Source organism: Peromyscus leucopus, chromosome 5, assembly GCF_004664715.2.
Source record: "Peromyscus leucopus breed LL Stock chromosome 5, UCI_PerLeu_2.1, whole genome shotgun sequence".
NCBI lineage: Eukaryota > Metazoa > Chordata > Mammalia > Rodentia > Cricetidae > Peromyscus > Peromyscus leucopus.
The window spans coordinates 105,888,735-105,914,873 of record NC_051067.1 but is presented as its reverse complement, the minus strand read 5'-3'; the positions used below and the strand labels follow the sequence as shown (position 1 = coordinate 105,914,873).

Genomic DNA, 26,139 nt, shown 5'->3' with positions numbered 1-26,139 from the left:
GCGCCTAGTGCGCCTGCGCACAAGTGAGTGGGTGGCGGCCTACTACCTCGGCTCTGCTGGTCGCTGGGCGGGCGGGCAATGGCGCAGCAGGGCAAACTACTCAAGGAGCAGAAGTACGACCGGCAGCTGAGGTGAGCCAGGGTTTCCGAGTGAGCGAGCCGGCGGGTCTGCGGGCTCTCCTGAGGCCTGCGGGGCCTAAGTGCCCAGGCGGCGTGGGCGGGCCTCCCTCAGGCCTGACGCTGCGCCCGGCGGTGCGGGACGTGGGGAGCCGGCGCACTGGGCTCCGGCCACGGGCCAGAGTGCTCGGCGGAGGCCCGGACCCTCCCGCAGGGCCGCGCCAGGCTGTGCTCGGTGTCTCCGCGAACCTGGGCTGCACGGTCGCGGCCGGCCCACTTCGTTCACGGACCAAGGGGGTCGGGAGTACCCCAGCTCGACCGCAGTGTGCTGCCCCGAGTGCTTGGTATTGGTCTACGCCAGCGCTGTCCAATAGAAATGCACGATGCTAGTTTCGTGTGAGCGATCTGTGTTCGTAATTTTAAGTTTTACAGTAGGCACCTTTAAAATAAGTTAAAAGAAGCCAGACGTGGTGGCCGGAGCTCGTTGGTAATCCCAGCACTTGAGAGGCAGAGGCAGGTGGATTGGAAATGGGGAGCCAGCTTGGGCTACATAGGAAGAACCAATGTAAAAAGAGTAAAAGTAAAAAGTAAAAAGAGACAGGGAAGTAATTTTTGCTACTACTAGTAGCACTCCCACCCCCCTTTATTTTTATTGAGAAACGGTCTTAAGTAGCCCAGGCTGGCCTTGAACTCAAGCGTCTATCTCCCAAGTGCTGAGATTGCAGATGTTCTCTGCCAGGCCAGGCTCAAAAATAAGTTTTTGCTCTTCCACCTTTTTTTTCTGTCTTTCAGCCTTGAGTGTCCTGGAACTTGCTGTGTAGACCTGACTGGCCTCAAACTTGCAGCAATCCTCCTGCCTCTTTGTCCCAAGAGCTGAGATTACCGCTGTGGACTGCCACATTCATTTTATTAGGTGCTGAGGATGAAACTCTGGGCATCATGCATGGTTGGCAAGCTACCAAACTGAGCTACATCCCTTCTCCCCGCCCCCGAAACAATTTTTATAATGTTTTTAACGTAGTATGTCTAAAATACTAGCATTTCAATGGTATCATCGTAAAAAGTTACTAAGCAGTTTTTTTTGTCCACACTGTCTTAAAAATCAGTTATTTCACACATAAAGAATGTCTTAATTCATGCTAGCTGCGTTTCTAGGACTCAGTAGCCATTTGTAAATACCTTAACGGACAAGGCATATCTAAACCATCAGGTGGATCCTTCAACTACTTCCCATCCTTGCCCCCCGCCCCCATTCCTTATTTATTATCTTCTGTGTGTTGAGTCAATGAAAGTTAAAAAAGTGCTAGCCACCACCTCTCCTCTCAGGAGCTCCCACGGTACAGTACGTCCCTAAGGATGGGAATTTCCCTTTGTACAGACAGCCTAGTTAGTACTGTATCAGGGATTCAGGCACTTTGTTCTGAGACTATCCTTGAAGGCAGAGGTTCTTCAATACAGACAGGGAAACTAAGACTTGTAAAAGGTAACTGGCCCAGATTTATGCATGTTTTCAACTTGGGGCCATCTAACTTTTTCACACTCATTCTTTCTCCCAAGTTTCTAGAGAGAGAAAGACGGTAACATGACTATAACTGTTATGAGGTCTTAATATACTCTTGTAGTTCTTGTGTTTTGGGTGTAGGCAGAACCATAGGCAACAAAACTAAGAATATTTAAGGTTACTAGATACCGGAAGAGGATTTTTATTGAGTCCATTCCTTGAAGTACTAACTTTTATCTGTCACAATAAGAACTGCTTCTGGCTTTAGAAGGGTCAGAAGGAAACAGAAACAAAGTTGGATGGGCAAGTAGCAGCCAAGATCAAGGGCTGGTTCTCAGGCCAGCGAGAAAATGGATGCACCAGTACTCTAAGACTCATTCTCCAACTATGCAACCATTTATTAGCCAGATAAGACCTTGTGCCCCATTTCCGTAGAAAAGAAAAAGTCTGTTTCTGGCCTGTGTGGTTTTCGCAGGCTATTCCTCTATTTGACAGCTATTCTGTGATCAGCTCTTACTGCTGGGCTAAGCCCTGTGCCAGCAGCGTGGTCTGGGACCCTTTGAAGTGAAGAGACAGATGCTCAGTAAATGAAAGCTCAGATGGTACAGTTTGTATTGGTGGCAGGGAAGGAATGTCACAGTCTTAGTCCTCTGGGCATCTAGTAGTACTCAGCTGGCAAAGGCATTTTCAAATAATTTGGACTTCCCCATGCTTCTGAAGAGAAAATAGTAGATTGGGGGCTGGAGAGATGGCTCAGTGGTTAAGAGCACTGACTGCTCTTCCAAGAGGAACCAGGTTCAATTCCCAGCACCCACATGGCAGCTCACAACTGTCTGTAACTCCAGGATCCAACACCCTTACACAGACATACATGCAGGCAAAACACCAATGCACTCAAATTAAAAATAAATAAATCATTTAAAAAAAAAAAAGAAAATAGTACATTGTTGGTTGGTTAGGATTTTTTGGGGTGTGTATTTGTGTTGAGGAATGGGGGAGTAGAGTGACCAGATTGGCCCCAAAACCACAGTATGTCTGTGATCATGAACTTGTTAATGATATACCAGTATCAATCAGGTCATAACACATTTCTAATTTTTATTATACCTCTGTGTTTGTTAATGTATGCATCTTTTAATCATTCTATTAGAATATTCATTGACTATTATATTTTATAGCTTTTATTTATATATATTTTTTCAATTAAACATGTAATTTTCTTCCTTTCTTTTCTTCCTTCAATCTCTCCCATGTACTGCCTTGCTCCTTGAAATCATGGCCTCTTTTTCTCTATTACTGTTATGCACACACACACACACACACCCCTAATATATAAATATAACCTGCTTAGTCCATGTAGTATTACCTATATGTATATGATCTCAAAGCTGATCACTTGATATTCCATGACCAATTGGGGGCTCATCTGTGAGAAAGACCATCTAATCAGCCTGTAGTTCTTTGTCTATGGGTGGGGCCTCCTGAGATTTCCCCTTCCATGTTGGCATGTATGCTGGTGTAGTTTTTCAAGTCTTATTTGGGCAGCCACATTGTTGTGGTATCATGGATGAACCTTTCCTGTCATTTCCAGGAAACACAGTGTCACAGCAGATTTCTTGGCCCTCTGACTTTTACAGTCTCTGCCTCTGCTCAGGTACAAAAGTTGTGTTGTAGATACATCCTTGGATCTGAGCACCCATGATCACTTGTTCTCTGCTTTTTGACCGGTTGTGGTTTTCTGTAATGATTTCCATCTATTGCAAGGAGAAGTTCCTTTGTTGAGTGGTGAGAACTACACTTACCTGTGTTATAAGAATAAATATTAGAATGCAGTTAGGAATTATGCTAGCTTAGCAAAGAGTGGCAATAGGTTCTTCTCTAACATCCATGACCTCTCTAGTCCTGGGTAGTTGGCTAAGTTTCCAGTAACAGGTATGATTTCTGTCCTGCTGAGTGGGCCGTAAGTCTAATTGGAGAGCTGTTGGTCACCACCAATATAAGAGTGCCACTATTGCACCCTCATGGTTATCATGCCATGCTGGCCATCACCTGTGTGATTCATAGGCATTACAGCTGATAGAATTATCAGTGGCGTCTCTCCCAGAATCATCAGTGGCTTCCCTCCCTTGCAAGTTTGTATACCATAAAAGCTAGTCCTCAGGCAGAAGGCTTCCAAGTCAAATCCTGCTCAGTTCCTCCAGGTCTTGTGTCTGAAGTGCATGGTGTCTTCAGCAATAGGGATTTAGCTTTAACGTCTAGAAGGCAACCAAGGGCTACAGTAATATTGGCTATTACATTTTAAAGCACTTCTGCAGAATCCAGTGCAAGGCTTTTTCAGATGATAAAGTTTCCTTGATAAAGCTTTTGCTTATTTTTGTAGATGTCATGAGGAAACGTCTTAAGTCAAGATCTTAAATGTACTGGATCTACATCACTTGAAGAAATGAAACTGAGAATAAACTAGCTTTTAGGTGCAAGATGCTTTCTTTCTTCCTTATTTTTTGTTAAGGAGATAGAGCTTCACTGTGTTGTTCAGGCGGACCCTGAACTTGCTGCAAGGGAGTCTTCTGCTTCAGCTCCCTGAATAGCTGAGACAACAGGTGCATGCAGCCTCACTTGGCTACGACCTTTCTTTAATGTTGTATTCCCAGGCTTTCTGTTCTGTAAATCACCTGGTTTCAAAGGAGTAAATACTAGAAATACTAGAAAGACAAAATACTAGAAATACTAGAAAGACAAAAGACAAAGCTTAATAGTCCTGATTATATCATGCAAAAGATGATTTATCAAAGTTTTCAATTACATTGTCAGATGACCCATGCAACAATATCAGTTCATGTCTCACATGTTTGCTATGGTATGTGATATGTTATTTTATGGAAGACTACTTTAAATATCACCATTCAAATAAGGAAGTCATATTTTTGAGAACTCTCTAATGTTCAGTTTGTGTTTTGTTTTATAGGTTGTGGGGTGATCATGGGCAAGAAGCTTTGGAATCTGCTCATGTTTGCCTAATAAACGCAACAGCTACAGGAACTGAAATTCTTAAAAACTTGGTATTACCAGGTAATATAATATTGGTGATTACATTCTAGGTAACTTCTTTAAGGTTCTGATAAAAAGTTACATATTCTTGGGCCAACAGGATGGCTTAGTGGGAAGTTACTTGCTGTCATGCCTGACAACTTGGGTTTGATCCCTGGAGCCCCTAAGGTGGAAGGAGAGAACCAGCTGTACGGGTTGGCCTCTGAACTCCACATGTATGCAATGGCACATGTGCACTGACATTCAAATCAATAAGTGTGAAAAAACAAAACAAAACCTTTTGACTGTCCTGTGTCTCTCCAGGTATTGGATCATTTACAATTATTGATGGAAACCAGGTCAGCGGAGAAGATGCTGGGAACAAGTATGTCCTGTTCTTTTAAAATATGAACCTGTTAGAGAAGGTAGTCTACTCAGGGTGAGGACTGAGTACTAATTTAGCCTCATGACCGTATGTTTAGGTTATGGTGAAGAAGTAGTGAGTGAGTAAAGGTGAAGTGCTGGGGCAGTGTCTGGCAAGTACGCCATTAACAAACGGGACTCACTGTTACTGTCTTTACTGCTTATATTACAAAGCAGTAGTCACTCTTCTCTTACCTGTGAAATCTGAGTACTTTCTAAGTCCTTGCATTAATTCCTTAGTGTTAGTGCAGAGTAATGATTTTATTTAGGACATCAAATATAAGCTGAACATGGTGGCACATGCATCTAATCCCAGCACAGAGGCAGATAGATCTCTGTGAGTTCAGCCTGGTCTACAGAGTGAGTTCCAGAACAGCCAGAGCTAAACAATTCAGACCCTGTCTGCTAAACAGTAAGACTCTGTCTTTAAAAAAAAAAGGAATAAGAACAATACTTCTCATTTGTATCTTTTAAACTTAGTCTGGTGTATATCTCCTTGTACTATATTATATATGGTATATATTATATGTATGCTATATATGCTCTAAATGCTTCTTTAAAAAGTGATCTATGTTTTGTTCTTTATAGATAGTCATTTAGATTTTCAGAACATTTCCCAATTTGATTTCATATTTATTCTTTTCAGGGGTTTAGAGTCTACGAATCTCTCATATTTGTCCCTAAACAAGTAAACATTAATTCAAGAAAAAACAGAATTTAGTTCATATTTACTTTGATGCTTTTTTCTTTGGGTCATAGTATGTTTCTGCTATCTACAGCACAATTCTTTTACTGGTGTCTGTAAAATAATAAAAGTTACGTTATTGTTGCTTATCTGGCTGATTATGCAGCATGTGTTAAGTATAAGGTTTCTTTTTCTTATGGAACCATGTGCCTTTGCCACAAAATTGTGCCCTGACTCTCATCAGCAGCTTCAGTTTGGGCCTTTGTGAAATGACCAGCATATGTGTAGGAGGAAGCCTGAATGAATCTTTTGTAATTTCCTGCAAAAGCAAATAGTTCACTACAGTATTTCCCAGGTGTCTGCAGAACATTGATTATAGGAAATGTTAATGGCTCTTAAATGGGACAGTGGATTTCATGGTCAAATGAGTTTGGGGAATGGTTCAAAGGTTAAAATTTTTTTACTATAAAACTTTGTTATAGCCGGCCGGTGGTGGCGCACGCCTTTAATCCCAGCACTCGGAGCAGAGGCAGCGGATCTCTGTGAGTTCGAGGCAGCTGGCTACCAAGTGAGCTCCAGAAAGCGCAAAGCTACACAGAAAAACCTGTCTCGAAAAAAAAAAAAAAAAAAAAAAAAAAAAAAAAAAAAAAAAAAAACTTTGTTATCAAGTACATTATGACTTTCCAAGAAGGAGGGTATACCATATGGTGTTTCCTCTTTTTCATTCTTGGAACTCTTTTCTCTCAGAGCATCTTGTGAAATATGTGCCTTGGGGAAGGAACACTGATTTACTAGCCCATCCACTTTTCTTCCTCCAAGAAGACTGGTATAATCCATTATGAAATTAATGTTTGTGGGCTGGGGGCATAGCTCAGTGGTAAAGGACAATAAAACACGTGCACGCGCGCGCACGCACACGCGCGCGCGCGCACACACACACACACACACACACACACACTTGATTTATCTTTTTTTTTTGGTTTTTCAAGACAGGCTTTCTCTGTGTAGCTTTGCGCCTTTCCTGGAACTCACTTGGTAGCCCAGGCTGGCCTCGAACTCACAGAGATCCGCCTGCCTCCGCCTCTCGAGTGCTGGGATTAAAGGCATGCGCCACCACCGCCCGGCTTGATTTATCTTTTGAATGAGATACACACACTATTATAAATGGTAAACAACTTTTGCTTTACTGCTATAAAAATCTTCACTTTTTTTTATCCTCTTTAGTTTTTTCCTTCAGAAAAGCAGTATTGGCAAGGTAAGTAGTCATTGTTACAAAGTATGGTTGTGTGTGTGTGTGAGCATCTAATAATAATGCCACTATATCTTGGCTGCTAGAAAAGTTATGTCTTTAAAAGACCTTATTCTAGCTCATTTTTAATCTGGCAAATCTCTTTTGGCAGTTGAAGAATTTAGAGTACCACCTGTGATTTTACACTGCCCTTTATTAAAGTCTTGAGTAACATTGATATTCAGTGGACGGTGTATTACAGTTAAGAAATTAGTAAGTAGAGTTAGCCAGGGTGAAAATCTTAGGAATTCATGTTGATATTCTGAATAGAAGTTGCACTTATTTAGTAATTGGCCACTCTTCGATGGCATTATAGATGTGGGTGGTTAAAGTGGGTATGAACTTGATCCAGTATAATGCTGCCTGCCACCTATCTTTGCCATTTACCTAGTCAGAAAAGTGAGAGCAAATGATGTGATCATTTAAGAACTCTGGTAGTGACAGTCTGGTTCAACCCTGTATAACATTCTACTTGAGCGTCAGCTAAGTACTGTGGAGTAGAATTGTCCCATCTATGCATGGAATTTGGAAATTTTCACAGTGAGTTTTTCTTGATCTATAAACTTGGGGATCACATTGTAGCTAAGTACTTTCTAATGCAAGTCAAATGCTTTGTTTTTTAAAAGAACCGAGCTCAAGCTGCCATGGAATTCTTACAAGAACTAAATAGCGATGTCTCTGGAAGTTTTGTGGAAGAGGTATAATACATATATGTATATACACATTGTTATTTCTGTGCTACAGTATGTTTTTAAAATAATTCAAAACCCCAGAACTTAGAACTTTGAGTCATTGTGTCATTTATATTTAGTTGGAATTTAATTTGTCAACTCATTTATTTTAAAGTAGCTTAACTGTTTCTGCCATGTTTAATATGTGAAATTGTTGAATTTTTCCTCCCCTTGTCTTATTTAGAGTCCAGAAAACCTTCTAGACAATGATCCTTCATTTTTCTGTAGGTTTACTGTTGTCGTTGCAACTCAGCTTCTTGAAAGGTAAATTTTAGATGTTAACATCCTTCTTAGTCTTACTTGATTTGTATGATTTTCCCCATGTACATTCTTCTGTGTACACATTTTGCCTGGTTTCTAAAATTCTTAAATGTTTAATTTGATGCTCTTGTATGTATTGTAGCTTTGAAAGGATAGGGAATTAAAAGTGAGATATTTGGATCTGGTGTTTCAGAAATACCAAAGCCCAGAAAACTAAAAACAAATTAGTTAAATTGTTACTGATTACAGAAAGATTTATAGGTGTATATATGGGTTTTATAAATGTGTTTCACTGTCATAGAAATGTCTAGATAGAGCTAGGCATGGTGGTGCACACATTTAATCCCAACACTCAGGAGGTAGAGGCAGGTGGATCTCTGTGAGTTCGAGGCCAGCCTGGTCTATAGAGTGAATTCCAGGACCACTAGGACTATTACACATAAAAACCCCAGTTTCAAAAAAAAAAAAAAAAGGTTTAGTGTTTTAACCAGCATTCTTCCTAATAAACCAGACTAAGGTCTTACATCCCTCTAGTTCAGTACTTTTGAGATTACAGCCAAGTAAAATTGCTTGCTTTCTACTATACTCTTGCCTATTTATGTTAGACAGTTCCATGTCTGGCATATATTCACTTGCTTATGTTCTTATTTTGCGTTCCTTTACAGTACATTACTGCGCTTAGCAGATGTCCTCTGGAATTCCCAGATCCCTCTTTTGATCTGTAGGACATATGGACTAGTTGGTTATATGAGGATTATTATAAAAGAACACCCAGGTAAAATTGTTAAGCATATGGGACTTGCTATTGGTTGTTTGAGCTGTAATTTTAGAAACTTGGTAATTTAGAAAGTCAGTTTTAAATTACTAAATAAATGTATAGCAGTACATCTTTGGCTACAGGTTCAAAGAGGCAATCAGATTCAATATTTTTTTGTTGTTGTTATTGTTTGTTTTTTTAAACTTATTTAAATGTATATGGATGTCTTGCCTGTATGTATGGCTATGTATCAAGTGTATGCCTGGTGCCTGCAGAGTCCAGAAGAGGGTGTCATATCATCTAGAACCAGAGTTACAGATAGTTGTGAGCCACTCTGTTGGTCCTGGAAACTGAACCTGGGTCCTCTGGAAGAGCAGCCACTGCTCTTAATCAGTGAGCCACCTCTCTAGACTGATGCAGTAGGTTTTTGTCTGCTATTTCCTTACATAGCATTGTAGATGGATGTAGATCAGAGACATAATGTCCAGCTTCATCCTGCTAGAGGCTTGACAGCTGTGCAAGTGCCTGGTTCTTTGGTCCCCAACTCAAAGTAGGGTATTTACCACAAGAGTGCCTGGATCGCTTTGACCCAGACTGTACACTAGTGGTTCCTAACCTTCCTAATGCTACCATCCTTTAATATAATTCTTCATGCCAGGCAGTGGGAGCGCACACCTTTAATTTCAGCACTTGGGAGGCAGAACCAGGCGGATCTCTGTGAGTTCAAGAACAGCCTGGTCTACAGAGTGAGATCTAAGATAGGCACCAAAATTACACAAAGAAACCCCGTCTCAAATAACAAAAAAACCCAAAAAACATAGTTCTTTCTGTTGTGGTGATCCCCAACCATAAAATTATTTTGTTGCTACTTCATAACTATAATTTTGCTAATCTTATGAGTTGTAATGTAAGTTATCTGATATGTAGGCTATCTGATGTGTAAACCCCAAAGGGGTCACAGCCCACAGATTGAGAACCACTGCATTATATCAACATTTTACATCAATCTTTTGTTCCAGTCTCATACTGGCCTTAGATTTCCCCATTTCATGTTCAATTACACATGATAAGCCTTTTTCCTAACTCCTGTTCCTAAAGAAACAGTGTTAAAGGAGACCAGGGACATTTGTAGGCAGCCTACATCAGTCCAGGGCTGATATCAGCTCTTTCTATAGAATCTTTTTTTTTTTTTTTGGTTTTTCGAGACAGGGTTTCTCTGTGTAGCTTTGCGCCTTTCCTGGGTCTCTGTAGCCCAGGCTGGCCTGGAACTCACAGAGATCCGCCTGCCTCTGCCTCTCGAGTGCTGGGATTAAAGGCGTGTGCCACCACCGCCGCCTGGCTTAGAATCTTAATCTTAGAATTTTATAAAATGTTCCTTCAGTACTCTAAAAAATGCTTCTCCTGAATTAAGTGTTTTCATTCTATGCCAGCTGTGATACAAGCCACACACTCGGTTGGTGAAGCTCTTAACACTGACAACATCACAAGGAGTAGTGTCATTTGTGCAGTTAGAGTAAGCTTTTGATAAGCAACGTTGGGCCATTTAAGAGTTAAAAGTGTGTGGGGTGGGGGTGGTGGTGGTGGTGGTGGTGGTGGTGCTGGCTCCTGCCTTTAATCCCAGCACTGGGAAGGCAGAGGCAGACAGATCTCTGTTGGTTCAAGGCCAGCCTGGGCTACAGAGTGAGTTCCAGGAACGTCTCTGCCTTGAAAAAGAGAAACCCTGTGTTGAAACAAACAAACAAACAAACAACAAACAAATAAAATAACCACTACTAACATTAAAAAAAGAAAGAAAACAGACCCATACAACCCACTTAAGATTTGTGTATTTACTATACAAAAGTTGTACTTCAGTAACACAGTGAAAAACTCTGTAGGCACTATCACCATCAAGATTATAGATTTCCAACCAGCCATGGTATCACATCTTTAATTCCATTACTTAGGAGGCAGTTCTCTGTGAATTTGAGACCAGCCTGGTCTGCATACTGAGTTCCAGGTTAATCAAAGCTAAAATGAGACTCTTGTCTCAAAAAAAATAAAAAATAAAAAAAATAAAAAAATAAAAATTATAGGTTTCTAGTCAGGTGTTGGTGACTTATGCCTATAATAACAACCAGGATGATGAGGTAGGAGGATTGCCATGAGTTCAAGGCTAGCCTGGGCTATAGAATAAGATCCCCCCCCATTTCCAACCAACCAATCACACAAACAAAATGTGTGTATGTGTGTGTATATGTTAAGTTACTGTAATGTAGTATATTACTAAAGAATTAAATATATCTTTTGGGATTATTTGACAGTAATAGAATCTCATCCAGATAATGCATTGGAGGATCTACGACTAGATAAGCCGTTTCCTGAACTGAGAGAACACTTTCAATCTTATGATTTGGAGCATATGGAGAAAAAGGTTGGTAGAATGTGCGTGCGTGCGTGCGTGCGTGGTGCGTGTGTGTGTGTGTGTGTGTGTGTGTGTGTGTGTGTATGTATATGTGTGTGTGTGTGAGACCTTAAGTTTGGAGTTAAACTTATTTCTTTATTTTGGCTATTTTGAAAGAGTCTCAAAGAATAACCCTGGTTGGCCTGGAACATGCTATATAGATCAGTCTGACCCTCAGTTTGTGACAGTCCTCCTGTCTCTGCCTCCTCCAGAGTGCTGAATTAAGAGTATGTGCCACTGTGCCTAGCTTAAATTTTTTTTTTTAACCTAAAGTTTTTCGTAGGTAAATATATATATATATATATATATATTATATATATATATAATATATATATATAATGAGCATATATTCCTTTTCAACCTACAGCTAATTAAAAGCAAGTATTCCTTTGGTTATCAGAAAACAAGTTCTCATTTTTCAGCCTAGTATTGATACCTGAAATGAAGAGATTTGAGCTACCTTTGGGTGTCGTGTCTGAGACGATTTTGTTGCTCAAAAAACAAAAGGGACTATTGTATACCTGACATACCAGGATTAAAGTAGACACTGCCTCTAAAGTCAACCCCAGTCTGTCTGTCTGTCTGTCTGTCTCTCTCTCTTTCACTCAGTGTGCGTGTGTGTTTTACAGAAAGCTATGCATGTACCCGTAGAGGCTAGAGGTCAACCTTGGGTTCACTCAGTTGCTTTCACTTTGTTTTTTGAGACAGTGTCTCGTCACTGAGCCTGGAGCTAGCTGTTCATTTCGGTTGAGGGCCAGTGAGAGCTCCAGGATCTGCCTGCCATGACTGACATTTCAGTTTATAGCCATGCCTCCAAGCATTTTACTCACTGAGCTATTCCATAGCCACTCAGAAGTCATTTCTAAAACCATTTTTATTAAACCAGTTCGTTTGTCTCTGTTTATTACTTTATTTGTAGTAGAAGATAATTGTAAATATTGAAAACAAGATGATGTAAGTGTAGAATTAATATTAACTAATACTGATACTTTCTTCAATTTGTGTCTTTATTTTCAGGACCATAGCCATACTCCATGGATTGTGATCATAGCTAAATATTTAGCACAGTGGTATAGCGAAGTACGTCCTTTTTTAAAAATTAAACTATATGTGACTGTATTTTCAAGCTTTTTTGAGGGTTGTGGGAGGTTAGCGTTTTCCTGTGTTTTGCAAGTGGGAGCTTTTAAGGTTAATCTAAGTACCACTCTTTCAATACTGATCTTTAATTAACAAATTGGAATTTCAGTGAATTTCATCCTGAAACTACTGTGAGGAATGAATGGAAAGAAATGGCCTACAGTTACTCTTTCCAAATTAAGAGAGCCTCTGATGTCACTGAAATATATTTTTTGATAAAATCTTATTGTGGAGAATGAGGAAAACTTTAGACACTCAATTTTCATATTTTGAGTTTCGATAACTAGATCTTTAAAATTTTTAATCAATTTAGACAAATGGACGAATTCCTAAAAGCTATAAAGAAAAAGAGGACTTCAGAGATTTGATTAGACAAGGTAATTTTCTGCATTATAACTAAGTATTATATGAAAAAAGAATTACTTGAAGCCAATATTTATTGGATTTCTCTTGTCAGATGATGGCATCATGAGTTTTTAAATTTACTCTTCCCTTGGGAATAAAGGAGCCATTTTCTAAATAGTTTAAGAAGAACAATCATAGCTGTATGTCCTATTGAGGCTCAGCGTTCTGATCCTCTGTTCCGAGCCTCACAGGGTTTCCTATGTTGGGAAGACACAGTGGAAAGAGCCGTGTTTGTTTACTGTTTCTTACTTTAATAGGGATTTTAAGGAATGAGAATGGAGCTCCAGAAGATGAAGAAAATTTTGAAGAAGCTATTAAAAATGTGAACACAGCACTAAATATAACTAAGGTATTAAAGGAATTGCTGAAGCCATAACCAATATGTTTTCTGATATGAAAGTTAATATAATAATTTATCCTAATATTGCCTAAATGTATAGTAAGTTAAAAATAAGTACCTATAACTTAGCTTGATTTTTTTTTTTAATTCTTTTTTTTAAAGATGAAGTCTTTCTATGTAGCCTAGGCTACATTCAAATTTGTTGTATAGACCAGGCTAGTCTTGACCTCGTTGTGATACTTCTCCTGCCTCTCTGCTTCTCAGGTGTTGAGATTATAGGTGTGTGCCATGCCTAGCCCAAAACTTGAGTTTTCTTTTAGTATGGTCTTGAGCCGTGCATGGTGGTGAATGCCTATAACTCCATTATGGTAGCGGGGCAAGGAGATCAGTAGTCATCCTTGGCCACATAGCAAGTTCAAAACCAGCTGGGTTTCTCAAAAAAAAAAATTTAAAAAGTTTTCTATTATTCTCATTACATCATCAAATGATGTTAGTGCTTCAGCATATAATAGCAATAAAGTAAATTATTTTTGTTCTTTTTCATTTAGAGAAATATATAAATTATTTTAAGTATATGGTTTATGAATAGTTGAGAATTTGGAGATAAGAATTATAAATAATATTTTGCTAGTCAAAAGAAGTGTTACTCAGCCAGGCAGTACTGGCTCAGGCTTTTAATCCCAGTATTTGGGAGGCAGAGGCAGGCAGAGCTCTGTGAGTTCGAGACCTGCTTGGTTTAAAGAGTGAGTTCCAGGACAGCTGGGTCTTCACAGAGAAATCCTGTCTCGAAAAACCTAAAAAAAAAGCGTACTTAAAAACTTGAATTTTGTTACCCTGCATTTTCATCTGACAGCTGTTACTTAGATTGGGGATGTTCTGCATGACTTGTACACTTCAGAAGTTACAGGCTGGGTATAGTGGCTTATCCCTATATGTAATCTTGGCACTTTGGAGGTTGAGGCAGGTGAATTATGAATCTGAGGCCTGATGCCAGCTTGGGCTACATAGTGAGTTCAAGCCCAGCTTGAGCCACATAGTGAAAAATTGACTTACTATCATATTACTATTTTGCTGCTTGGTCAGTTTTGTTTTTAATTTGGGGAGCTATGGAATAATTCTGGAAGATTTTCAGAATTTTTTTTTTTTTTTTTTTTTTTTTTTACAATTTATAGCTAGAGTACTGCCTTTCATATTAGGAAAGCACTTAAGTCACTGTGGACATTTTGAAGACAGTGAAAATATTGCTGAGTGTATGCCTTGTAAGTCAGGGTACCTGAGGAACACCTTTTATCTTAATTGGAGAGAATGTTGAAAATGTATATGTATAACATCAGATTGTACATGTTAGATTTGTGCATTTTTCCAAAAAAAAAAAAATCAAGTTTAAAAACTGACAAACTAATTATTCTAAAGCCAGGCATGGTAGCAAATGCCTGTAATCCCAGCACTGGGGAGGTGGAGGAAGCAGGTCAAGACCACATTGGCTGCATAGTGAGTTCAATTCTAGCCTTTGCCACAAGAGACCTTGTCTCAAAAATAAAACATAAAAATGGTTCTAGGAGTTGAGGAACAGTAAACCAGATATTAATCAATTAGAATATGAGAAGGCAGAAGGAGGTCTGGGTTTCGGGGCAGTACTAGATAGAGGGCCAGGAAAATGCCTCGTGAAGTGACATCCAGAGGTCTGGTGGGAGAGCTTTTCAAGCAGAGGACCACATACAAAGGTCATGAAATGAGATGAAGTTTCACATTTGTTAAAGGATCAGTAGGAAAGTAAGTGTGATTGAAGAAGGAAGAAAGTGGTTGGAAGGATTTGAGTTTGGAGAGGTGGAAAAGGCCGTATCCTAACAGAATCCTGCAGACCACTGAAGCGTTTTGAGTAGGGAAGGAGAAAGATCTGCTTGCTGTTGACACAGGCTCTCATATGTAGCCCTGACTCACTGGAACTCTGTAGACCAGTTTGGCCCTGAGCTCACAGAGATTGACCTACTTCTGCCTGCTTGTGCAGGGATTAAAGGTGTGTGCCACTACACTGGGCCATCCAAAAGACTATTTGGACTCTTGTGAGTATAATAGAGGGTGTGGGGTTGGAAGCCGAGAGACCAGTCAAGGACTGGAACCACGAAGAACTCTCTTTTATCTCCACAATAGTAAAATCAAAGCCTACAGTTTGTAAAATTTTTATTAGTCTGGTGATCTTGCTAGCAATAAAATTGCATAATTTCTTGTTTTTGTTAGAGTGGTTGTCTCTTTCAACAGCCTTGAATTAGGGTACATGGATTTCAGGATTTTCATAAGCTAAATTTTCATGAACAACTTTAAATCTAACTTTGTAGTAATAACCAAATTTTTGTTATCTTGAGATATAACTATATAAATGACTTATTTGGATTGTTCTTTCCTCCATGTGTGATGGAGGAGAATAGGCTTGCCTGGAATGCTATTAGTGGGCAGGAGAGGATGTTCTTCCATTCTCTTTCCCCATCAGATCTCCATCAAATTCTGATTCTAAATAAAACTAAATACATCAGAAGTTAATATTTTACCGCACTTTGAAAATACAAAGAACTTATTTGAAGAAATAACATTGAAAGTAAAGGTGGATAGAATTCATAATGTAAGAAATGTTTCATGTTCCTTTGTTAGGTCCCAAGCAGTATTGAAGATATATTTAATGATGATCGCTGCATAAATATCACCAAACAGGTAACAACAAGAAGTAAAGATGCTGCTGCCTTACACCAGCTCAAAATAAACACCTTTCACTTGTATTTTTTCTTGTTTAGACCCCACCTTTTTGGATACTAGCCCGCGCCTTAAAGGAATTTGTAGCCAAAGAGGGCCAAGGAAATTTACCTGTTCGAGGCACAATTCCTGATATGATTGCAGATTCAAGCAAGTACATAAAACTGCAGAATGTGTAAGTGACTGTTTTTGTTGTTGTTGTTTGGTTTATTTTTCAAGACAGGTTTCTCTGTAGCCCTGAATGTCCTGGAATTAGATTTGTAGACCGAGCTGGCCTTGAACTCACAGAAATCTACCTGCCTCTGCCTCCTGAGTAAGGGAGTGTACCACCATACTCTGCTGACTGTTTTTAAACTATATAACAGACTACTTAAATCTGCCCTGCTAGAGGGACTCAGGACCCTGGTTTCTGACAGAGGACCCAAGAGAATACTTTACTAACAACTTATCTCCTGGAAGTCAAATCCAAGGAAAATCACATACTTTAAACTTGCCCAATACTATAAGTCATGCAAAACTTTTTAAAGTGATATTTTTAAAACCACACACATACACACACACACACACATTTTAAATGTTATATTTTACTCTGTAAAAATAATCAGTATTAAAACTGGGTCTCTCCCAGGTAAGGTCATACTTCTCTTTCGGGTGAAGGTAGTACTATTGGTTATTGAACCTAGGTCCTCATATACATACTAAGCAAGAATTCTACTACTGAGCAATGTCTCTAAAGTCATACTAGTTTCTATCTTCAATTGTCCTTTCCCAAATTTTCATTATTTCAACTCTTAGACTAGGACAACAAACTAAGATTTGCTAGACACTGGCCAAGATCTTGTCTGTATGGTAGTATTTGGCCCTGGAGGAAGCCAAGTCAGTACCCTTGGATTCGTCAGAACCATACCCCAGTTAGAAAAAGGTAACATCCATGGAGACCCAACCTTACAAGTCTGTGTGTGTCAGGGTAGGGGTACCAGGATAATAGGTATTTATTTACAGTCATTGACTCCTTAAATTATGAAAGATTAATGACTAAAAGAAAATGATTAAAAATAAAGACTCAGGGCTGGAGAGAAGGCTTAGCAGTTAAGAGCAGTGGCAGCTCTTCCAGAGGCTCTGAGTTCAATTCCCAGCAACCACATGGTGGCTCACAATCATCTCTAGTGGGATCTGATCCTCTCTTCTGGCATAAAGTTGTACATGCAGATAGAGCACTCATATGTATAGAGCACTCATACATTAAATAAATAAATAAATAAATAAATAAATAAATAAATAAATAAATAAATAAATAAATAATAAAGACTCCATGGATGTTGCCTGCGTGGATTTAAGTTGATGCTGTAGAATATAATGGGAGCCTTGGTTTTAGAGGACTCCAGAAGTCTTACTGCCAGCTCTTAAAAGACCCCTAACTAGTAAGAGGTGCTGCTGGTGGCATTTCTGTAGCATTTTTCACATTTTATATGTTCCTAAATCAGTATTTTGTTATTAAAAATAAATTTGTTCACTTAAAGATGATTTAAGTTTTGCTAATTTTAGACACTGTTAATTGTGGGGTTTGTTGTTGTTCTTTTTTAGTTACCGTGAGAAAGCAAAGAAAGATGCTGCTGCTGTGGGTAATCATGTTGCCAAATTGCTTCAGTCTGTTGGTCAGGTAAGTTGCTGGGTACATTGCACCGTGACAATAAGTACTTCTCCCCACGGAGAAGTGTGGAACTCAGCCAGGGAGGGGCTAGAGACCTGGCTTCTTGTTTCGTCAGCAGCAGGGCCTACTTGCCTCTCTAATGAGAACCCCTGTTGTAAGAAAACAGGTGTGTGCGAAATGTTCTCCCAGCTCTTGGAGAGAGCTTCTCATTTCACAGCCATTGGCTTTGTGCTGTGCCCACTGTTCTCTCTCTTTCTCTCTCTCTTCTCTCTCTCTCTCTCTCTCTCTCTCTCTCTCTGTGTGTGTGTGTGTGTGTGTGTGTGTGTGTGCTGGAGAAAAATCTGCATTTATCTCTTTATAGGCACCAGAGTCCATTTCGGAGAAAGAATTAAAATTGCTTTGTAAGTCCTTTTAATTTCCTTATTTTGCTTGATAAAAATATGCTACAGAGAATGTTCTTGGGAATTTTAAATGGTTGAAATTCTCTAAGTGAGGTGTCTGTGTGTCCTTAGGTAAATTTTATTTTATTAACTTGTAATAAAAAGGAAATTGTAAGACCGGGCCATAGGTACTCATTTTATCTGTGTTAAATTACTGTAATGGAATTAAGAATTTGCTACATAGTTCATGGCTGGGCTTCTGGAGTTTTCTCCTAACTCCTCAGTGGATAAAGGCATTTTCTTTGAGTCAGTTGCAGGTTGAGGGATAGCTCAGTAAGTTAAGTGCTGGCCATGCACACATGAGGAGCTGAGCCCACTTTATCTGAAATGGTGAGTTCTGCATTTGTACAAGCCCCTGTCTCAAAAAATAGGTGGAAAACAAAAAGAAAAAACGATAGGGTGGAGATTGATAGAAGATACTCAGAATTGGGCTGGAGAGATGGCTCAGTAGTTAAAGAGCACTGGCTGTTCTTCCAGAGGTCCTGAGTTCAATTCCCAGCAAGCACATGGTATCTCACAACCATCTGTAATAAGATCTGTCGCCGCCTTCTGTCCTGCAGGCATACATGCAGACAGAATGCTGTATACATAATAAATAAATAAATCTTTAAAAAAAAATTCCCCTAAAAAAAAAAGATACTCAGAATCAGTCTCTATCCACCACATGTACACATGTGGGTAACCACATCCATGCATATAACACACACACACAAGTAAAAGCTTCAAAAAGTTACTTGTAGGGCTAGAAAGATGACTTATCAGTTAAACAAAGGAAGCCCCAAAGAACATACACAGGGACATGTACAGTTATGTTTTAAGCCTTTCTTACACACAAAACTGAGAATATAACCAAGTTAGGAACTAGTTCATACCATTGAAATTCAATATTTAACATAATCTGCTGTACTGTGGCCACGTAATACAATTTTTAATGAATATTTCAATTTTTTATTAGTTATAAATCATGTGTATGTCTGTATATGGATATGTGCACCTGCAAAGGTCAGAGGTGTCAAATCCCCTTGGCACTGGAGTTACAGGTAGTCACGAGGTACCTGATGTGTATGCTGGGAACTGACTCAGTTCCTCTCCATCAACAGCAGGCACTCTTAACTGCTGAGCTATCCTGTAGCCCCAACTTCTTGTTCTTAGAGTGACCCATAATTCAGTATATTCACCTGTCATAGCCATCCTGAAGTCTTTACTGTTTGCAGGCAGCAATTCTGCATTCCTTCGAGTGGTGAGATGTCGCTCCTTAGCTGAAGAGTATGGTTTGGATACAGTCAACAAAGATGAGATTAGTGAGTATAACAACTAGATGTTACGTTAAAAGTTATTAATAAAATGTGTATAATAGTGTTGAATAAATGGTGTTATAAAGTATATATTTTATATTCTATTTTATAGATTTACCTGAATAATTTTAATTTACATATGCTATACAAAAATAAATACATAACACTGTATTTAGATTACTGAGTGCATTGTGTGCTATATATAAGAATTAACACCATCATGTTTCTACTTTTTTTGGTGGTTTTTTTGTTTTGATTTGTTTTTTCCAGATAGGGTTCTCTGAGTAGCAGTACTGATTGTTTTGGAACTCCCTTTGTAGACCAGGTTGGCCTCAAACTCACAGAGATCCTCCTGCCTCTGCTTCCTGAGTGCTCGGATTAAAGGTGTGCACCACTGCTGCTCGGCTGTGTTTCTACTTTGGTAGAGACTCTAGCTAGTAGTCCATAAGACTCCTGGGTTACATCTTAAATGTATTTCTTCTTATTTATAATTTTATTCTTTTATTTTCATAAAATATTTAAATTTTTTGCTAATATTGTCTCATATCCTGAAACTTAAGTATGAATTCAGCCTTTTGTTGTTTGTATGCTGTAAGTTGCCCTGTTCTGATTTTTTTTTCTTTTTTTCTTTCAGTTTCTAGCATGGACAATCCAGATAGTGAGATAGTCCTATACCTAATGTTGCGAGCTGTTGATCGATTTCATAAACAGCATGGCAGATACCCAGGTAAGAACAGCAATTGACTTATCAGATACAAAGAAAATAGCCGGGTGTTGTTTGTTTTTTGCTTCTTTTTCAGGGGGGCCTGCCACCCAGCTTTGAAATAAATCATACACACACACACACCCTGAGGCTTATTCTTACTTATGAATGCTTGGCCTTAGCTTGGCTAGTTCCTTGCCAGCTTTTCTTAACTTAAATTATCCCAGATACCTTTTGCCTCTGGGCTTTTCCTGTTCTCTTACTTCTGTAAATCTTACTCTTACTCCATAGCTTGCTGTGTAGCTGGGTGGCTGGCCCCTGGAGTCCTCTTCCTTCTCTGGCTAGTTCTTCCATCTCTCCTCCCAGATTTCTCTATATATATTCTCTCTGCCTGCCAACCCCGCCTATCTCTTTTCCTGTCTTGCTATTGGCCAGTTCTTTATTAGACCATCAGGTGTTTTACACAGACACAGTAACACAGCTTCACAGAGTTAAACAAATGCAACATAAGCAAAAGTAACACACCTTAAAATAATATTCCCCAACAGGTGGTAGTGGCACACATCTTTAATCCCAGTACTTGGGAGGCAGAAACAGGCATATCTCTTGAGTTCGAGGCCAGCCTGGTCTACAGAGCAAGTTCCAGTACAGCCTGGGCTACACAGAGAAACCCTGTCTCAAGAAAAACAAAAAGAAAGAAAGGAAAATCTTTTGGCTTTTTGTTGTTTTGTTTTTTGTTTGTTTGGGTTTTTTTGTTTGTTTGTTGTTTTGAGACAGGATCTTACTTAGCTCAGGCGGGTCTTGAACTTGTGATCTTCCTTTATCAGACTCTTAAGTACTGGATTTATAGGCATGAATCATCATAGCTGGCTCAATAAAATCTTGAATAAATACTTGACCTGATGCCAGGTATGGTGGCCTCACCTTTAATTCCAGCACATGGGAGGAAGTCAGAGGCAGGTGAATCTTGTGTGTTTGAGGCCAGCCTGGTCTACATATGAGTTTTAGGATTGCCAGGGTCATGTAGAGAGAACCTGTCTTAAAACAAAACAAAACAAAAACAAAAAACACATTGGTGGTGGTGGCACTCACCTTTAATTCCAGCACTTGGGAGGCTGAGGCTGGAGGATCTCTAAGTTCGAGGCCAGCCTGCTGTATAGAGTAAATTCCAGTATAGCCAGGACTATACAGAGAAACCCTGTCTCAAGACAAAACAAAACAACTCACACTTGACCTGAATTTTAGTATTCTGTAGGTATTTAGAGGAACTACTATTTGATTTTTAAGGCCATAACTCAAAACAATTAGAGGAATATTGGTTGATTGCGTATGGAAGAAAAATTTTTATCTGCTAGTTGTCATAGTTGGCTTCTGTTTTCTGTAATAGTCTTTTAAGTCACTAAAAAGTCTCCTCTCTCTCTCTCTCTCTCTCTCTCTCTCTCTCTTTTTCTTTTTGTCTTTTTAAAGTGTGTGTGTTTGAGAGGGTTTCATTCTAAGGTTGCCCTTGAACTTATTATATAGCCTTCACTAGCTTCAGTCTTGTAGCAGTCTTCCTACCTCCATCTCCAAGTGTTAGGATTACAGACATGAGCAATCACAATCAGCTCCTTTAGTTATTAAATCTTTTAGTTTTTAAAGTCTGGCTTGGAAGGTGCTGTATATCACAGGCTAGCCTTGAACTCTTTTTTTTTTTTTTTTTAAAGATTTATTTATTTATTATGCATACAATGTTCTACCTGCATGTGTCCCTGCAGGCCAGAAGAGGGCACCAGATCTCATTACAGATGGTTGTGAGCCACCATGTGGTTGCTGGGAATTGAACTCAGGACCTCTGGAAGAGCAGTCTGTGCTCTTAACCTCTGAGCCATCTCTCCAGCCCTAGCCTTGAACTCTTGATCTTGCTTTATCCTTCAGAGGACTATATATAAACCACCATTCCCAGCTCATAGTTTACTCCTGTAGCTCACACTGAGTTTGACCTGAAGGAATAGGAAACCCACAAGTGGTGAATCAGTGACTTCTGAACTTTGAACTCTGTAAAGATGCAAGGATTTCCTTGGTCAGTATTTTCTGTTGTTGTTGCCTTGAAAGGCAGTAATTGGAAAACTTAAAGATCCACATCTTAAAGATCCAGTGCTCACTGAAAAAGCACATGCCTGTTATCCTTCCCACCCAGGAGCTAGAGGCAGAAGAATCAGAAGTTTAGAGTCACCCCTGGCTACAGAGCAAGTTTAAGACCAGCAGGGATACATAAGACTCTTTGTTTCTAGAAGAAAGAAAATAAAAATTTTAATTGAAGGATATAAGTTAGGTATTTTCTCTTTAATTCTTTGATCAAATAATTATTGAGTATTATGTGTTACTCTGGTAGTACAAAATTAACAAATAATTATAGAACAATGATTAACAAAGACTTAAAAACAAACAAAACCCACACTGGAACGCTGTGTCATCATGCCTGGTTTAGGTGGTGTTGGGATCAAACCCAAAGCTTTGTTTGTGCTGAGTTCACACTTTACCAACTAAGCCGTACCCCAGGACCTGACAAAGACTAACTGAGCTTCAATTTGTGATGGATTTACCTATAGATTTCTGATATTTTCAGATGTTGGTTTCATGTTTAATTACTTTGTTCTTTAGTTTCATACCTTACTGTGTTTGTTAGACCACCTGGAATTGGATTAAGTAAAGGAGATAGCCGTTAATTTGAATCACTTTTTTTCCCCAGAGACAGGGTTTCTATGCAGCCTTGGCTTTCCTGTCACTCACTATGTAAACCAGGGTATTCACAAACTCAGAGAGATCTCTCTGCCTCTGCCTCCCGAGTGCTGGGATTAAAGGCATGTGCTATTATACCCAGCCCCCATATTTATTTTAATGAAAATGTGTATATGTATATATAATATATGTAATTTTTTAGGAGTATCTAACTATCAAGTTGAAGAAGATATAGGGAAGTTGAAGTCCTGTCTTACTGGCTTTCTTCAGGAATATGGGTTATCTGTTACGGTGAAAGATGATTACGTCCATGAATTGTGAGTATTCTTTAGATCATATAGGAATAATACTCTCCATGTTTGTGGTTAGACTATTAAAAATTCATACCTACCTCTTTTCCTGTAGTTGCCGATATGGAGCTGCTGAGCCGCACACCATTGCTGCATTCCTGGGAGGTGAGTTTTATAGATGAAATGACTTATTTGTTGTTATAGAATACAGTTACTATTTGTTCCCACCATTTCTTCTTTGAGTCGGTTAAGTGAGTTACTTTATGGGTACCTTATAAACATCCGAAATTTATTTCTTACAGTTTTCAAAGATTCAAATGAGGATGCCAGCATATTAGGGTCTGTTGAGGTCTCACTGCCAGAATCATATGTGGTGTTTTTTTCTTACTGTGTCCTCACACATTATTCTTTTAAAAATGTCAAAGGAAATCTGCAGGATCTCTTTTATAAGGGCATAAACCCATGTATGAGAGCTCCGCCCTCATGGCCTAATCACTTTCCAGAAGCCCTACCTTCTAATACCATTGCATTGAGAGTTTTCAACATATTAATGGTGGTGGGGGTGGCGGCAGAGAGGGGGAGCACACACAGTAAGTAATACCTTAAAAAATTCTTCTCCTGCCTATTACCTCCAATAGCTTGAGCTATTTGCTTATGACATTTTCCTTTCTAGATGATTGTTCTGAAGGCAGATCCAGTTTGATTAATAGTGTTCAGAATGCTAATAATGCAGATCTAAGAAAACGATACTTTAAGCAAACATAAATTAAAGCCTGATTCCTGATAATTTATTTAAATAAAATCATTCTTTTATGTCTAAATAGTAAAGTAATCTGAAAATTCATAGAAAAGTGCACATTATTATTTATTCAGATCTAGGCCAGATTCTGAGAGACACAGTCAGAGAGATCTAACAGGTGCAAATAGAAGCAGGACTTGATTTTATGTTCTGTAATGATTCTGAGCCTTCGTCTCCGAGGCTTTCCCCACATAAACTTGAGCCACTTCTCCTGTGCTCTTCCTCTTCTCTTTTTCTCCTTAGCACTTAGTCGTTTTACATACTGTACACTTTGTTTATTTTTAAGCTATCTTTTCTCTTGCTGTTAAAGAGAAAGACCCAAGTGAGTAAACAGCAGATACTTTTGTCTGCTTTGTCTGTGGTGCCTAAAGAGGATTTGGTGTGTAGTAGAGTCTTAAGTCTCACAGCCTCAGCATTTTAGAAAGAAGCTGCTTCAGTTAAGAAGAGGGTTTTTTTTTGGTGGAATTTTGCTGTTTATTTTGTGTTTTGAGTACTTTATAGGAGCTCTGTGGTATTTAGTGTAGAGACTTTTTAAATTACAAATGAATTTCAAAGCTGTGGATATAGATCAATGGCAGAGTGCTTACCTAGCATTAAGTCCCTGGGTTTGCTCCTCAATACACACACACACACACACACACACACACACACACACACACGCGCGCGCGCAGAAAGAGACACAGAGAGAGACACAGAGAGATTGATTGATTGATTTAGAGCAAATATGCTTTTATTCTTTTTTACTCTAAAGGTAGAATAGATAAAGGTAGAATTCCAGTGCAGTGGTGAGAGGAAGACCAACCAGAGGAGGAAATAGGGAGATGGGGAAGGGCAGGGTGGGGACATACAAGAACAAAATATATTAATAGGTATGTATGAATACATCCCAATGAAACCCATTTCTTTGTATGTTAATAGAAATATTAATAAAGCACACACACACACACACACACAACCCTTGGATGCAACAGAAGGGCTTTCTTTGAAGAGGATCTTTTTTTGTATGTTTTTGATTTTTTTGAAACAGGGTTTCTCTGTGTAGCCCTGGGTGTCTTAGAACTCACTCTATAGACCAAGCTGGCGTTGAACTCTTGAGATCTTCCTGCCTCTGCCTCCCAAGTGCAGGGATTAAAGGTGTGCACCATTATCTCCTGGCTGAAGAGGATCTTTATGCCTTTTTATATCCTTTCAAAAAGTTCCTTCAATCAAACTACTATCTAAACTTTGCTTTGTCCATTCACTATATTCTGCCAGCTTTCTAAATCACCATAATTAAAAATACCTTATTTTTAAAATTTGTTGTTCACTATTTCATTGGGTAATTCCTAAAATGAGCCTTCTATTTCCTTTAATAACATAGTTATAAAGAATCATAGTATTTTGCAGGGCATGATGGTGTAGACCTTTAATCCCAGCACTTAGGAGGCAGAGGCAGGAGGATCTCTTGAGTTTGATGCCAGCTTGATCTATATTGTGAGTTCTAGGACTGTCAGAACTGTATAGAGAGACCCTGTCTCAAAAAAACAAAAACAAAAATAATTATAGTCTTTTATTTTGTTATGACTCAGTAAGCTATGTTTGTTTTGGATTACTTTTAAACAGCTTTGCTTTCTTTTTGGACTCAGTTTTGTTTTTTCTCTTTTGTGTTCTGCTGTATCTATGGTGTATTCTGTATACCATAGGTCTCATGTACCCCAGACTGGCCTCCAGCTCATTTTGTAACTGAAACTAGCCATGAACTCATGATCATACCGCCTCTACTTCCCAAGTGTGATGAATATAGTCATGCACTAACCACACCCGGTTCTTTTGTTTGTTTTTTTTGAGACAGGGTCTCACTGTATAGCCTTGGCAGGCTTAGAACACATTATATTTAGCAGGCTGGCTTTGAACTCAAAGATCCACCTGTCTCTGCTTCCTGAGTGCTAGGATTAAAAGCGTGCACCACCAGGCCCACTCTGGCTTAGATTATCTAACTCTTAAATTTTACTATTTTCAAAGATTTACTTTTCTCCTTTTTCCTACAGGAGCTGCTGCTCAAGAAGTTATCAAAATAATCACCAAACAATTTGTAATTTTTAATAATACTTACATCTATAGTGGCATGTCACAAACTTCTGCAACTTTCCAGTTGTAGAATAAGCCCCACGTGTAATATGTTAATAATTGAATAAGTTCCACGTGTAATATGTTAATGGTTGAAACTGTAATTGCCTTTATATTGTGCTCTAGTTGTAAAAATCTGTTAAAGGAGAGCAGTCATTGTTTCCTTAATAAACATTTTTCTCATTTGTAGTATATTCTTGTCGTTTGGGGTGGTGGGGAGAAAGCAGCCATTTTCTCGAAGAATAAAAGCTATCTCTTTATAACTTAGTTCATTAATA

The 26,139-nt window shown here is 39.0% G+C and overlaps 1 protein-coding gene across 2 annotated transcripts; it reads left to right on the top strand.

The window, feature by feature from the left end:
* Positions 1-26,053, top strand: Nae1 (NEDD8 activating enzyme E1 subunit 1). Of its 2 annotated transcripts, none has more exons than XM_028884375.2 (20): positions 1-131; positions 4,583-4,686; positions 4,969-5,029; positions 6,977-7,007; positions 7,667-7,738; positions 7,956-8,035; positions 8,698-8,807; positions 11,093-11,202; positions 12,250-12,312; positions 12,683-12,746; positions 13,032-13,123; positions 15,761-15,820; positions 15,901-16,034; positions 17,444-17,519; positions 17,872-17,911; positions 19,165-19,251; positions 19,880-19,972; positions 22,869-22,983; positions 23,072-23,121; positions 25,783-26,053. In XM_028884375.2, the coding sequence occupies exons 1-20, from the start codon at positions 79-81 to the stop codon at positions 25,890-25,892; spliced, it is 1,605 nt and encodes a 534-aa protein (XP_028740208.1). In that variant the 5' UTR covers positions 1-78; the 3' UTR covers positions 25,893-26,053. The 2 variants fall into 2 exon arrangements, with proteins under 2 accessions (XP_028740208.1, XP_037062069.1); XM_037206174.1 differs by lacking the exon at positions 1-131 and adding an exon at positions 950-1,029.
* Positions 26,054-26,139: the final 86 nt, after the last annotated feature.

Bases quoted from the DNA above. Each gene is read 5' to 3' on its own strand.
- Nae1 (XM_028884375.2), top strand. From the start codon at position 79: ATGGCGCAGCAGGGCAAACTACTCAAGGAGCAGAAGTACGACCGGCAG. The intron at 4,687-4,968 runs GTAATATAATAT...GTGTCTCTCCAG, and splicing joins TAAAAACTTGGTATTACCAG to GTATTGGATCATTTACAATT. The intron at 23,122-25,782 runs GTGAGTTTTATA...TTTTTCCTACAG, and splicing joins CATTGCTGCATTCCTGGGAG to GAGCTGCTGCTCAAGAAGTT.